Source organism: Salvelinus fontinalis, chromosome 9 (genome assembly GCF_029448725.1).
Source record: "Salvelinus fontinalis isolate EN_2023a chromosome 9, ASM2944872v1, whole genome shotgun sequence".
Classification (NCBI taxonomy): Eukaryota; Metazoa; Chordata; class Actinopteri; order Salmoniformes; family Salmonidae; genus Salvelinus; species Salvelinus fontinalis.
This window is the reverse complement of record NC_074673.1, coordinates 1,673,122-1,687,809: the sequence shown is the minus strand read 5'-3', so window position 1 is coordinate 1,687,809 and position 14,688 is coordinate 1,673,122. Positions and strand designations below refer to the sequence as shown.

Below are 14,688 nucleotides of genomic sequence, written 5' to 3'. Positions count from 1 at the left end.
ATATATTTGTTCAGTATAAATTACAGAGTAAAAAGGAAGCTTGTATAGAATAAAAATATTCCAAAACATGCATCCTGTTTGTAGTAAATAAAGTAAAACTACAAAATAACTTTATGTCCAGAATACAAAGTGTTATGTTTGGGGCAAATCCATCACGTTACTGAAATACCGCTCTTCATATTTTTTCACCACTCTAAATATGGTTCAGTCTGCTTTCTACCAGACACTGGGAGATGAATTCACCTTTCAGCAGGGCAATGACCTAAAACACATGGCAAAATATACACTGGAGTTGCTTACCAAGACAACGTTGAATGTTCCTGAGTGGCCTAGTTACAGTTTTGACTTAAATCGGCTTGAAAATCTATTGCAGTATTTGAAAATGTAGCAACAAACAACTTGGCAGAGCTTGAAGAATTAAAAAAATAATGTGCAAATATTGTTCAATCCAGGTTTGCAAAGCTCTTAGAGACTTACCCAGAAACACTCACAGCTGTAGTCACTGGCAACGGTGATTCTAACATGTATTGACTCGGGTGGGAATACTTATGTAAACTATGTATTTCATTTTCAATAAATTTGCAAAAACAGTTTTTACTTCGTCGTTATGGGTTGTTTTGTGAAGATGTGATTTTTTTATTTAATCCATTTGGAATTCAGGCCGTAACAACATGTACAACAAGGGATAGGAATACTTTCTGAAGGTGAAATGTGTGATGTGTACTACACCGTGAAGTGTGTACTACACCGTGAAGTGTGTACTACACCGTGAAGTGTGTACTACACCGTGAAGTGTGTACTACACCGTGAAGTGTGTACTACACCGTGAAGTGTGTACTACACCGTGAAGTGTGTACTACACCGTGAAGTGTGTACTACACCGTGAAGTGTGTACTACACCGTGAAGTGTGTACTACACCGTGAAGTGTGTACTACACCGTGAAGTGTGTACTACACCGTGAAGTGTGTACTACACCGTGAAGTGTGTGATGTGTACTACACCGTGAAGTGTGTGATGTGTACTACACCGTGAAGTGTGTGATGTGTACTACACCGTGAAGTGTGTGATGTGTACTACACCGTGAAGTGTGTGATGTGTACTACATCATGAAGTGTGTACTACATCGTGAAGTGTGTACATAAAGTGTATTTCTTTGCCATGTTGTTTTGCAGTATTGCTTTAGTGCCTGGTTGCATACAAGATGCGTGTTTTGTAATATTTGTATTTTGTTTGAGTTCTTTTCACTCTGTCCTTTAGGTCATTATTGATGAGCCATCCTCTTCCATTGAAATCACCAATGGCCTCACGGTGACATCACAGAGCAGTTTCCTTCCTGTCCTGCAGCTTAGTTCAGAAGGACGACTGTATCTGACGTGTCTGGGTGGTTTAATGCATCATTATTAACTTGACCAGGCTTAGAGACATATCAGACATGTAAATCAGCACTACACTACAATCAGAAAAGAGGTGTTTGGTTCCCTTCTCTTGTGCAACAATTCAAAGTGATAAACAATTCCTGTTTGGAAACAAAACAGATGGGGTAGTCAGAGCAGTTCCCTCTGTTCAATTCATTTCCAGGAAAAGTGATTCAGTCTGAATATTAATTATGGAGTCAACATCTCTCATCGCCATTAACCTGCTCTCCTTTTATAAATTGGGGAATAACTAAGAAAAAGTGAAATATTTCATTTTATTGAAAAGATAATCTAGTGGATGAAAGCATGTCGGTTTCAGACCAGAGAAGAAGAGTAGCTACTGAACAACCGCTACCACACTCTAGTGGTCACCTATAGTAACTGCATATTATTACACGCTGACTATTTCTTACCTCTTGGAAAATGGGTCAAGATGTGATATTGAAAATGACTTGGTAGAGCATGACGCTTGCAACGCCAGGGTTTCCGGTTCGATTCGCATGGAGAGAAACATTACGAAACTACTGTAGGTCACTCTGGATAAAAGCATCTTTCAAATGACTAAAATATGTGAAGAACACTTTGCCAAAGTAACTTTATTTACCAGTTAACTAGGTTTGTTACAGGAAAACAGTGGGTTCAATATCTTCATCTAAGGAAATACTTACAGTAGAATGATGCCATCTCTTTGAAGCTATTAATACCCATATGATAACAGCCAATAGTATGAGTAATACTCTAACGTAGGGAGTTGTAGTCCAGTGGGAGTTGTAGTCCAGTGGCTGCCTAACTAATACCTGGACATTGTAGTCCAGTGGGAGTTGTAGTCCATTGGGGGTTGTAGTCTAGTAAAGCAACCTTCCCAGCAGTGGACATAATGACCAGTACGCCGAAGACTTGTAGGTAATGAAATCCAGATGACGTTTAGTCGTCTCCTCCACACAGAGACAGCATGGCCTTCTGGTAATCCCCCTTAGTGTGCTCCTGGAGAGGAGAGAGGTACAGGGTCAGGTTAGGGACTGGTGGGGGGGGGGGGGGCAGAGACATCAGGATAACGGCCGAACAGACATGCGGAAGATCTCCTCATGCTCTCTCCTTCTCAAAACACATTGGAGGAGAAGGTCAGAGGGGAGAGACCTCTGGCTTTTCTCCTCCAAGGGGTTTGTAGAAGGAGAAGAGAGAGAGAGAGGACATGGTGTATGCAATTGAGATATGAGGAGGTGGTACAGTAGGGTGTTATGTTACTGACAGACGGTCTGGAACAGACCATTAGTGTGGGGAGGTATTGATGTGTATTATTGTAGTACTCACAGAGACGGTCTGGAACAGACCATTAGTGTGGGGAGGTATTGATGTGTATTATTGTAGTACTCACAGAGACGGTCTGGAACAGACCATTAGTGTGGGGAGGTATTGATGTGTATTATTGTAGTACTCACAGAGACGGTCTGGAACAGACCATTAGTGTGGGGAGGTATTGATGTGTATTATTGTAGTACTCACAGAGACGGTCTGGAACAGACCATTAGTGTGGGGAGGTATTGATGTGTATTATTGTAGTACTCACAGAGACGGTCTGGAACAGACCATTAGTGTGGGGAGGTATTGATGTGTATTATTGTAGTACTCACAGAGATGGTCTGGAACAGAGACTTGCCAGTCTGACTCTTGAACTCTGTCCTGACCTTCATGAGGTCGACTTCACACCGAGACACCATGATCCTCGTCACAACCTTCTCCTTCGCACTTTTACCCTGCAGATTATAAATATACAGATCACCCTCACCCTGAAGATTATAAATATACAGATCACCCTGCAGATTATAAATATACAGATCACCCTGCAGATTCTAAATATACAGATCACCCTCACCCTGAAGATTCTAAATATACAGATCACCCTGCAGATTCTAAATATACAGATCACCCTGCAGATTATAAATATACAGATCACCCTGCAGATTATAAATATACAGATCACCCTGCAGATTATAAATATACAGATCACCCTGCAGATTATAAATATACAGATCACCCTGCAGATTATAAATATACAGATCACCCTGCAGATTATAAATATACAGATCACCCTGCAGATTATAAATATACAGATCACCCTGCAGATTATAAATATACAGATCACCCTGCAGATTATAAATATACAGATCACCCTGCAGATTATAAATATACAGATCACCCTGCAGATTATAAATATACAGATCACCCTGCAGATTATAAATATACAGATCACCCTGCAGATTCTAAATACTCTGAATTTCTCAACACAACATGGTGTAAACTGATGCCATCTGCAGTATTCCTTGTACTGTTTACATCTGTAGCAAGTCCCCAATTTAAACTATTCAAAGAACCAGCAATCTATATGTTTATTAATTACCTTCATGGCCTCTGCAAGTCTGCTGGCGAAGTACAGCGGCTTGTTCTCAAAACACTCAACTGTAACAGAGACAGAGGAACTGTCAGAACCTGCTAATTAGTAAGGAACACCTCACCTGGCTGGAACACCTCACCTGGCTGGAACACCTCACCTGGCTGGAACACCTCACCTGGCTGGAACTCCTCCAGGTCTTAATTGAATAAACAGACACTCTGCACTCCGTAGAATGAGTTTGACCACCCTGGTTTAAAGTCTTACCGAGTGTGAGGAAGGACTTCTCCAGGTCTCCCTTCACCTCCTTCCTGATGCTCTCCTGCATGTCGTAGGGACTGTAGCTCTTATACCTGTCAAACACTGGAGCAGACAACACCCATTCAGACTGTTTAACAGGTATTAGACACCTTGGGACGACAGGGATCCGTTAACATCCACAGAGACAGAACATGAATTCAGTTCATGTAGCTGGTATATGCTTATAGTCTGTTAGTCAGTCCGTCAGGTATGTCCCGTCTGTCTGGTATAACGCCATCGATAAAAGACAGTACTGTGCAGCCGTCGTCATTGACCTGGCCAAGGTTTTCGACTCTGTCAATCGCTGTATTCTTATCGGCAGACTCAACAGCCTTGGTTTCTCAATTGACTGCCTCGCCTGGTTCACCGACTACTTCTCAGACAGAGTTCAGGGTGTCAAATCGGAGGGCCTGTTGTCCGGACCTCTGGCAGTCTATCTGGGGGTGCCACAGGGTTCAATTCTCAGGCCGACTCTTTTCTCTGTATACATCAATGATGTCGCTCTTGCTGCTGGTGATTCTCTGATACACCTCTACGCAGACAACACCATTCTGTATACTTCTGGCCCTTCTTTGGACACTGTGCTAACTAACCTCCAAACGAGCTTCAATGTCATACAACTCTCCTTCCGTGGCCTCCAACTGCTCATAAAACGCTAGTAAAATGAAATGCATGCTTTTCAACCGTTCGCTACCTGCCTGCCCGACCAGCATGACTACCCTGGACGGTTCTGACTTAGAATATGTGGACAACTACCTAGGTGTCTGGTTAGACTAAACTCTCCTTCCAGACTCACATTAAGAATCTCCAATCCAAAATCAAATCTAGAAATCGGCTTTCTATTTCGCAAACAAAGCCTCCTTCACTCACGCCGCCAAACTTACCCTAGTAAAACTGACTATCCTACCGATCCTCGACTTCGGCGATGTCATCTACAAAATAGCTTCCAATACTCTACGCAGCAATTGGATGCAGTCTATCACAGTGCCCCTTATACCACTGCGACCTGTATGCTCTAGTCGGCTGGCCCTCGCTACATATTCGTCGCCAGACCCACTGGCTCCAGGTCATCTATAAGTCTTTGCTAGGTAAAGCTCCGCCTTATCTCAGCTCACTGGTCATGACAACACCCACTTGTAGCACGCGCTCCATATTTCACTGGTCATCCCCAAAGCTAACACCTCTTTGGCCGCCTTTCCTTCCAGTTCTCTGCTGCCAATGACTTGAACGAATTGCAAAAGTCGCTGAAGCTGGAGACTTTTATTTCCCTCTCTAACTTTAAACATCAGCTATCTGAGCAGCTTACCGATCGCTGCAGCTGTACATAGTCCATCTACCTACCTCATCCCCATATTGTTTTTATTTACTTTTCTGCTCTTTTGCACACCAGTATCTCTACTTGCACATCATAATCTGCTCATGTATCACCCCAGTGTTAATCTGCTAAATTGTAATTACTCCGCTACTATGGCCTATTTATTGCCTTACCTCCTTACACCATTTGCACACACTGTATATAGACTTTTTCTATTGTGTTATTGACTGTACATTTGTTTATCCCATGTGTAACTCTGTGTTGTTGTTTGTGTCGCACTGCATTGCTTTATCTTGGCCAGGTCACAGTTGTAAATGAGAACTTGTTCTCACCTGGCCTACCTGGTTAAATAAAGGTGAAATAAATGTGGTCTGTTAGTCTGTCAGGTATGTACCTTTCTGCAGGTGAGGAACACTCCTCTCTGACATGATAGAGATCCAGGTGGCCACATCTGTTCCTTTCCTCTTCACCCCGGCATCATACAGGGCCTGAGAATATTATATAGCATCATACAGGGCCTGAGAATATTATATAGCATCATACAGGGCCTGAGAATATTATATAGCATCATACAGGGCCTGAGAATATTATATAGCATCATACAGGGCCTGAGACAATATTATATAACACATTACTATAAACCTTATACAGGGCCTGAGACAATATTATATAACACATTACTATAAACCTCATACAGGGCCTGAGACAATATTATATAACACATTACTATAAACCTTATACAGGGCCTGTATGGTATCATACTAGACACCATCATAAAACTTATATTGTAGTGAACCTGACTCTAGCTTTTCAAACAGATGGGTTTATTCATGTATATATATATATCTGGTTGATGTATCCATGGTGACAGACTACTAGACAGGACAGTAGATTGTGCTTACTCTGGCATCTTCATCGATCTTCTCATAGTCCACCACACTGGAGGGTTCTGCCCTCTTGGCCTGGCAACAGATAAGATTAGAACAGGATCAAAGGTCAACTCAATAACAGACAACTTACTGCAGTCATACCTGCACCATGAATAGTTGGGGTTAGTTAGGGTCAGGGATGGAATTGAAGGTTTTTAATCCACCAGCCCAGTCGACTATTTTGTTCTAGTCCTGGTCCAGAACCTGTGTCATGTGATATTGTAAAAGACAGTTTCTCTAGCCAGCAGGTTAGTCCGGCACATTTTCTACTAGCCTGGTCTAAAAAGTACTAGCCTCGGGCTAGCTTAATTTCCATCCCGGGTTAGGGCCGTACCTGCACCAGGGCCACTTAGGGCCGTACCTGCACATGGGCCGTACCTGCACATGGGCCGTACCTGCACCAGGGCCACTTAGGGCCGTACCTGCACCAGGGCCACTTAGGGCCGTACCTGCACCAGGGCCACTTAGGGCCGTACCTGCACCAGGGCCACTTAGGGCCGTACCTGCACCAGGGCCACTTAGGGCCGTACCTGCACCAGGGCCACTTAGGGCCGTACCTGCACCAGGGCCACTTAGGGCCGTACCTGCACCAGGGCCACTTAGGGCCGTACCTGCACCAGGGCCACTTAGGGCCGTACCTGCACCAGGGCCACTTAGGGCCGTACCTGCACCAGGGCCACTTAGGGCCGTACCTGCACCAGGGCCGTACCTGCACCAGGGCCACTTAGGGCCGTACCTGCACCAGGGCCGTACCTGCACCAGGGCCACTTAGGGCCGTACCTGCACCAGGGCCGTACCTGCACCAGGGCCACTTAGGGCCGTACCTGCACCAGGGCCGTACCTGCACCAGGGCCACTTAGGGCCGTACCTGCACCAGGGCCGTACCTGCACCAGGGCCACTTAGGGCCGTACCTGCACCAGGGCCGTACCTGCACCAGGGCCACTTAGGGCCGTACCTGCACCAGGGCCGTACCTGCACCAGGGCCACTTAGGGCCGTACCTGCACCAGGGCCGTACCTGCACCAGGGCCACTTAGGGCCGTACCTGCACCAGGGCCGTACCTGCACCAGGGCCACTTAGGGCCGTACCTGCACCAGGGCCGTACCTGCACCAGGGCCACTTAGGGCCGTACCTGCACCAGGGCCGTACCTGCACCAGGGCCACTTAGGGCCGTACCTGCACCAGGGCCGTACCTGCACCAGGGCCACTTAGGGCCGTACCTGCACCAGGGCCACTTAGGGCCGTACCTGCACCAGGGCCACTTAGGGCCGTACCTGCACCAGGGCCACTTAGGGTCGTACCTGCACCAGGGCCACTTAGGGTCGTACCTGCACCAGGGCCACTTAGGGTCGTACCTGCACCAGGGCCACTTAGGGTCGTACCTGCACCAGGGCCACTTAGGGTCGTACCTGCACCAGGGCCACTTAGGGTCGTACCTGCACCAGGGCCACTTAGGGTCGTACCTGCACCAGGGCCACTTAGGGTCGTACCTGCACCAGGGCCACTTAGGGTCGTACCTGCACCAGGGCCACTTAGGGTCGTACCTGCACCAGGGCCACTTAGGGTCGTACCTGCACCAGGGCCACTTAGGGTCGTACCTGCACCAGGGCCACTTAGGGTCGTACCTGCACCAGGGCCACTTAGGGTCGTACCTGCACCAGGGCCACTTAGGGTCGTACCTGCACCAGGGCCACTTAGGGTCGTACCTGCACCAGGGCCACTTAGGGTCGTACCTGCACCAGGGCCACTTAGGGTCGTACCTGCACCAGGGCCACTTAGGGTCGTACCTGCACCAGGGCCACTTAGGGTCGTACCTGCACCAGGGCCACTTAGGGTCGTACCTGCACCAGGGCCACTTAGGGTCGTACCTGCACCAGGGCCACTTAGGGTCGTACCTGCACCAGGGCCACTTAGGGTCGTACCTGCACCAGGGTCGTACCTGCACCAGGGCTACTTAGGGTCGTACCTGCGCCAGGGTCGTACCTGCACCAGGGCTACTTAGGGTCGTACCTGCGCCAGGGTCGTACCTGCACCAGGGTCGTACCTGCACCAGGGCTACTTAGGGTCGTACCTGCGCCAGGGTCGTACCTGCACCAGGGCTACTTAGGGTCGTACCTGCACCAGGGCCAGCAGGAGCTTGGCGAAGTCTCCCGAGGTGTCTCCAGCCACATCCTTCTCCAGATCCTTCTTGAACACTGAGGAGATCAGACACATTCAGCCACATCATCATTTCCCACAAAGCCTAAAACTCAGTGGTCTAATGATGTAATGTACTAGGTAGATAGATACAGAAAGAGAATTATAACATCATATTATAAATGTATCTCTGTGGATTCAGACTCACGTTCCTTGTAGACAGTCTTAATCTCAGCCAGTTCTGAGGAGCTGCGAGAACAGACAATCTCTATCAGCACCTCCTCGTCCGTTCCTAGACCCTGCAGACACACAGGCATGTTGCATTACCATAACGTTGTACTATAAGGTTAGGATTATATTGTAAAGGTCTGTTACAAGCTCCGGTGTCCTTTATCCCTCCCAACTGCACTGTAGACATACTACCAGCAGAGGGCAGTAGAGACCACTACACAGTTATCAGATTATAACAGAGTTAGTTACTGTAGACATACTACCAGCAGAGGGCAGTAGAGGTTTGGTTAATGAAAGACACTGTTCAGTACCTTAATGGACCCTTTGATCTCGGAGGCATCGTACTGAGCTGTACTCTTCATCAGGCCTAAGATCACAGTCTCCAACGACCCAGATAGAGCACCCTTCAGGGCTGTCACCAGATCCTACAGGAGAGAAACACAGGCCCTGTTACAGTCAGTGGAACGGAACAGACGGGCCCTGTTACAGTCAGTGGAACGGAACAGACGGGCCCTGTTACAGTCAGTGGAACGGAACAGACGGGCCCTGTTACAGTCAGTGGAACGGAACAGACGGGCCCTGTTACAGTCAGTGGAACGGAACAGACGGGCCCTGTTACAGTCAGTGGAACGGAACAGACGGGCCCTGTTACAGTCAGTGGAACGGAACAGACGGGCCCTGTTACAGTCAGTGGAACGGAACAGACGGGCCCTGTTACAGTCAGTGGAACGGAACAGACGGGCCCTGTTACAGTCAGTGGAACGGAACAGACGGGCCCTGTTACAGTCAGTGGAACGGAACAGACGGGCCCTGTTACAGTCAGTGGAACGGAACAGACGGGCCCTGTTACAGTCAGTGGAACGGAACAGACGGGCCCTGTTACAGTCAGTGGAACGGAACAGACGGGCCCTGTTACAGTCAGTGGAACGGAACAGACGGGCCCTGTTACAGTCAGTGGAACGGAACAGACGGGCCCTGTTACAGTCAGTGGAACGGAACAGACGGGCCCTGTTACAGTCAGTGGAACAGAACAGACGGGCCCTGTTACAGTCAGTGGAACAGAACAGACGGGCCCTGTTACAGTCAGTGGAACAGAACAGACGGGCCCTGTTACAGTCAGTGGAACAGAACAGACGGGCCCTGTTACAGTCAGTGGAACAGAACAGACGGGCCCTGTTACAGTCAGTGGAACAGAACAGACGGGCCATGTTACAGTCAGTGGAACAACAGACAGGCCCTGTTACAGTCAGTGGAACAGAACAGACGGGCCATGTTACAGTCAGTGGAACAGAACAGACGGGCCATGTTACAGTCAGTGGAACAACAGACAGGCCATGTTACAGTCAGTGGAACAGAAGACAGGCCATGTTACAGTCAGTGGAACAACAGACAGGCCATGTTACAGTCAGTGGAACAACAGACAGGCCATGTTACAGTCAGTGGAACAACAGACAGGCCATGTTACAGTCAGTGGAACAACAGACAGGCCATGTTACAGTCAGTGGAACAACAGACAGGCCATGTTACAGTCAGTGGAACAACAGACAGGCCATGTTACAGTCAGTGGAACAGAACAGAAGAGACAACCCTCACAGGGGTCATGACAGGCCATGTTACAGTCAGAGTAACAGAGCAGAAGAGACAACCCTCACAGGGGTCATGACAGGCCATGTTACAGTCAGTGGAACAGAACAGAAGAGACAACCCTCACAGGGGTCATGGCAGGCCATGTTACAGTCAGAGTAACAGAACAGAAGAGACAACCCTCACAGGGGTCATGACAGGCCATGTTACAGTCAGTGGAACAGAACAGAAGAGACAACCCTCACAGGGGTCATGACAGGCCATGTTACAGTCAGTGGAACAGAACAGAAGAGACAACCCTCACAGGGGTCATGACAGGCCATGTTACAGTCAGAGTAACAGAGCAGAAGAGACAACCCTCACAGGGGTCATGACAGGCCATGTTACAGTCAGTGGAACAGAACAGAAGAGACAACCCTCACAGGGGTCATGGCAGGCCATGTTACAGTCAGAGTAACAGAACAGAAGAGACAACCCTCACAGGGGTCATGACAGGCCATGTTACAGTCAGTGGAACAGAACAGAAGAGACAACCCTCACAGGGGTCATGACAGGCCATGTTACAGTCAGTGGAACAGAACAGAAGAGACAACCCTCACAGGGGTCATGACAGGCCATGTTACAGTCAGAGTAACAGAGCAGAAGAGACAACCCTCACAGGGGTCATGACAGGCCATGTTACAGTCAGTGGAACAGAACAGAAGAGACAACCCTCACAGGGGTCATGACAGTTCACGTGACATTAGATCATCAGTGAAGGGTCATCTTATTGGTTGAGCCAGTTGACCCTAGTTTATCTGATTGGTTGAGCCAGTTGACCCTAGTTTATCTGATTGGTTGAGCCAGTTGACCCTAGTTTCTGATTGGTTGAGCTGTACCTTCTTGGCTCTCCTCTCATAAGCGAAGGCGATCTCTCTCCGCTGGCTGTAGGTCCTCTTGGTCAGAACAGCGATGATGGTCGCCTCATCCACTCCTGAGGTGACATCACAGAAATACAAAACATCAGATCATTCAGGAATACGTGGACCTTATTCTAGATAACTAGACCTTATTCTAGATAACTAGACCTTATTCTAGATAACTAGACCTTATTCTAGATAACTAGACCTTATTCTAGATAACTAGACCTTATTCTAGATAACTAGACCTTATTCTATTAGGCATTAATGATAGTGAACTGGCTATCCATTATACCAGTCTGGAGAGGGACATCTGCCAGTCTGCAGGGAACTGGCTTGTCTGGATGTAACTCTGTCTGCCACTAACTGCTATTGTGAGGCTGCTGCTAATACTGAGGCATTGCCTTGGGAACCTTCCCAGTTCTGGCAGGAAGCTGACTCACAAATACCACAGGACTGTTGCCACATGGATACCTTTTACCCAGCCAGAGCCAAGCCCAGCCTCTAACCCAGCCAGAGCCAAGCCCAGCCAGAGCCAAGCCCAGCCTCTAACCCAGCCAGAGCCAAACCCAGAACATTCTTCATCTTATCTCTTACCCTTGGTCTTGATAGCAGTCTCTATTCTAGCAGCATCTTTGTCTGGATCGAAGTCAGGCGCAGGAACAACAGTTGGGTATTTGGGCTCACAGGACTGTAATATATAATAGTTTATATTAATATAGTTTAATATTAGAGATGACAGTCAAGTATTTGGGCTCACAGGAGATTCAGAAAACATCAGAGTATTGATGGTATCTGTTACAGTAGTGGAATACTAGTATTAATTGCAGTAGTAGTAGGAGGAGTACTGTGGTGTAACTTTCTACTGGAGTTTAACATTCATACTACTTACCCCCACATTAAGAGACAGTTGTCCCAGAAACTCAGATACCAGCGCCATGTTGACTGTCCTGTAGAGGGGAGGGGTGAGAAGAGTTGATTGTTTTAGAGACAGTTCTCCTACTGAGAACCGTGTAGTTAACCTCCTGATCGTCGCCACTGGCAGTTGGGTAACTCACCAGACCATCCAAAGGTCGGATTGGTTCTCTCAGGAGATTAATTACATTCTTCTACTAACTGCAGCGTCTCTGAACCAATCGTCTCTCTGTCGATATCTAAGGCACCAAGTCCTCTCTCTGTTTATCAAAATGACTAACTAGATGTAACAGTCTGTCAACTATTATACATCCAGCCTAGACACACCCAGATGAAACACTAGCTAGCACAGAGAACTAACCTTAACTACTAATACCACCCTGATGAAACACTAGCTACCACAGAGAACTAACCTTAACTACTAATACCACCCTGATGAAACACTAGCTACCACAGAGAACTAACCTTAACTACTAATACCACCCTGATGAAACACTAGCTACCACAGAGAACTAACCTTAACTACTACAACCCCTTACTACAACAAGCTAAACACTACATCCTAACACCTACTACACCCATACTACTACACCCTAAACCCTACTACACCACCAACACCCTAACCCCTACTACACCCTAACCCCTACTACATCCTAACCCCTACTACATCCTAACCCCTACACACTAACAAATACTACCACACCCTAACCCCTAACACTACACCCTAGCCCCTACAACCACACCCTAGCCCCTACAACCACACCCTAACCCCTACACCCTAGCCCCTACTACCCCACCCTAACCCCTACACCCTAGCCCCTACTACCACTCCCTAACCCCTACACCCTAGCCCCTACTACCACACCCTAGCCCATTTGGCAGACAACCAGCACAGACACACCCTGGAGTTTGCAGCAGAGTGCTGTGTCTCAGGGAGGCAGTACAGCTGAATCACTTCTCAGGACTGTTCACACAGAGAAAAGACTGCATTCTGAACACACATATATTCTACTGGACATGAAGATAATAGAAACAGATACAATGAAAATCAACACTGTGAATCTAACTTGGGTTTAGTCCCCTACAAGTAAAAAACTCACAGAGCTAGTTTTAGTATGATAGAAATCTTTCCAAGAGCTAGTTTGAAGCCAATTGTTCTGATACATTTATTGTAATGAATGTCAAAGGAATGATCAGTTTACCTGACTGTGCTGAAGAGAGCTGTGGTGCTGTAGAATAGTCCTGGCTATGTGGCTTGGAATGGGTGTGGTCCTTAAATACCACAGGGAGGTTCTCCATGGACCTCTAGAACCTATAGTACAGCTCTCTCCTTAGTCTCCACCCCTGAGTCAGGACCCACAACACACAGACATTTGTGTTGGAGAGATATACACTCCCTTCAAGGTAGAACAGACAGCATTTTAACACCTTTGCAGATATGAAACAGACTAATTATAATATCAGTCAAAAAGATCAAATTCTCAGTTTATGTTACAAAATCTACTTTTTTAGGAAGTTAAAAAAATATATATATATATTTCACTCCAAAATAGAGTAAGGCATTGCTGGCAGAATAGATGGTAGCAGTTCAATGCGTGATTAATATAATTCACCACTACATTTCTTAGTAGTTGCTGTTAGGTTGTAAATCACAGCTGGAACAATTTACTGCCTCCACCCAGGATGCACCGTTTCAGTTGAAATGAACTCAACGTTTTGGACAAAAACGGACGAATGTAAACAAAGGCTGGGAATGTCAATACAATCAAACTAGTAATGATCACATGTCATCCGTAACGTGGCTAATAGGCTAGTTGATCTATTTATTCAGCTATTTATTCAGCTATTTATTCAGCCTGCTGAAAACACGGAGCCCGACGTTAACTCGCTAACCGCTGGGAGGATGCCATTGGACGACTGGATCAGTGGCCGACTTCCCCCATATCGTCTTCCGGTGGCTACAACTACAGATGCTGGTGCCATTTGGTTAGCCAGCTAGCTATGCTGAACTTGAATATATCTCTTAGTTGTTAACTAAATGTATTTTGTATAGATCAAATGAGAGGGCAGGCAAGTCCCCATTCAGATGTCAAAACGTGGTTTAGCACCGATGAGGAATATAAACACTGTATTGCCGACGTTATGTATTGGCCATTGAGAGGCTTTGAACCCCTGATCATGTTGGGGCTCCCTAGTAGGAGCAGTCCTCCATAGCAACGAATGGAATTCCATTTAAAGTCATTGTTTCAAGGAGAAAATCACATGTATTTCAGTATTTTCTTGTTGTAGTGGGCTCAGTAACATTAGTACTCTACAAAAAAATACTTTGATTTAAAAGTATGTCTAATAGAATAAAGCTGTCAAATGTAGACCTTAATAAATGCATTTCTATAGCTTCCTAAATATGTCTTACATTTGAGGAGAGCCAAGATGGAGTCACGGTGGCTTCAACACAATGGTAGGGGAGACCCAAGATGGAGGCACAGTGGCTTCAACACAATGGAGGAGGAGAGCCAAGATGGAGGCACGGTGGCTTCAACACAATGGAGGAGGAGAGCCAAGATGGAGTCACGG

The 14,688-nt window shown here is 46.9% G+C and overlaps 1 protein-coding gene across 1 annotated transcript; it reads right to left on the bottom strand.

Annotated features, from left to right (window-relative positions):
- Positions 1–1,997: 1,997 nt before the first annotated feature.
- LOC129861879 (annexin A2-like) lies at positions 1,998–13,424 on the bottom strand. The gene is made up of 13 exons (XM_055933043.1): positions 13,317–13,424; positions 12,092–12,149; positions 11,797–11,890; positions 11,179–11,273; positions 9,028–9,141; positions 8,694–8,784; positions 8,465–8,544; positions 6,323–6,382; positions 5,815–5,908; positions 4,073–4,168; positions 3,815–3,873; positions 3,048–3,170; positions 1,998–2,400 (listed from the first exon to the last, which is right to left on the bottom strand). The coding sequence occupies exons 2-13, from the start codon at positions 12,137–12,139 to the stop codon at positions 2,341–2,343; spliced, it is 1,014 nt and encodes a 337-aa protein (XP_055789018.1). The 5' UTR covers positions 12,140–12,149; positions 13,317–13,424; the 3' UTR covers positions 1,998–2,340.
- Positions 13,425–14,688: the final 1,264 nt, after the last annotated feature.

Excerpts from the sequence above, each read along its gene's own strand:
- LOC129861879 (XM_055933043.1), bottom strand. The coding sequence starts at position 12,139 with ATGGCGCTGGTATCTGAGTTTCTGGGACAACTGTCTCTTAATGTGGGG. Across the intron at positions 5,909-6,322 it reads AGATCGATGAAGATGCCAGA|GCCCTGTATGATGCCGGGGT; the intron begins GTAAGCACAATC and ends TAATATTCTCAG. Across the intron at positions 3,171-3,814 it reads GACTTGCAGAGGCCATGAAG|GGTAAAAGTGCGAAGGAGAA; the intron begins GTAATTAATAAA and ends TATAATCTGCAG.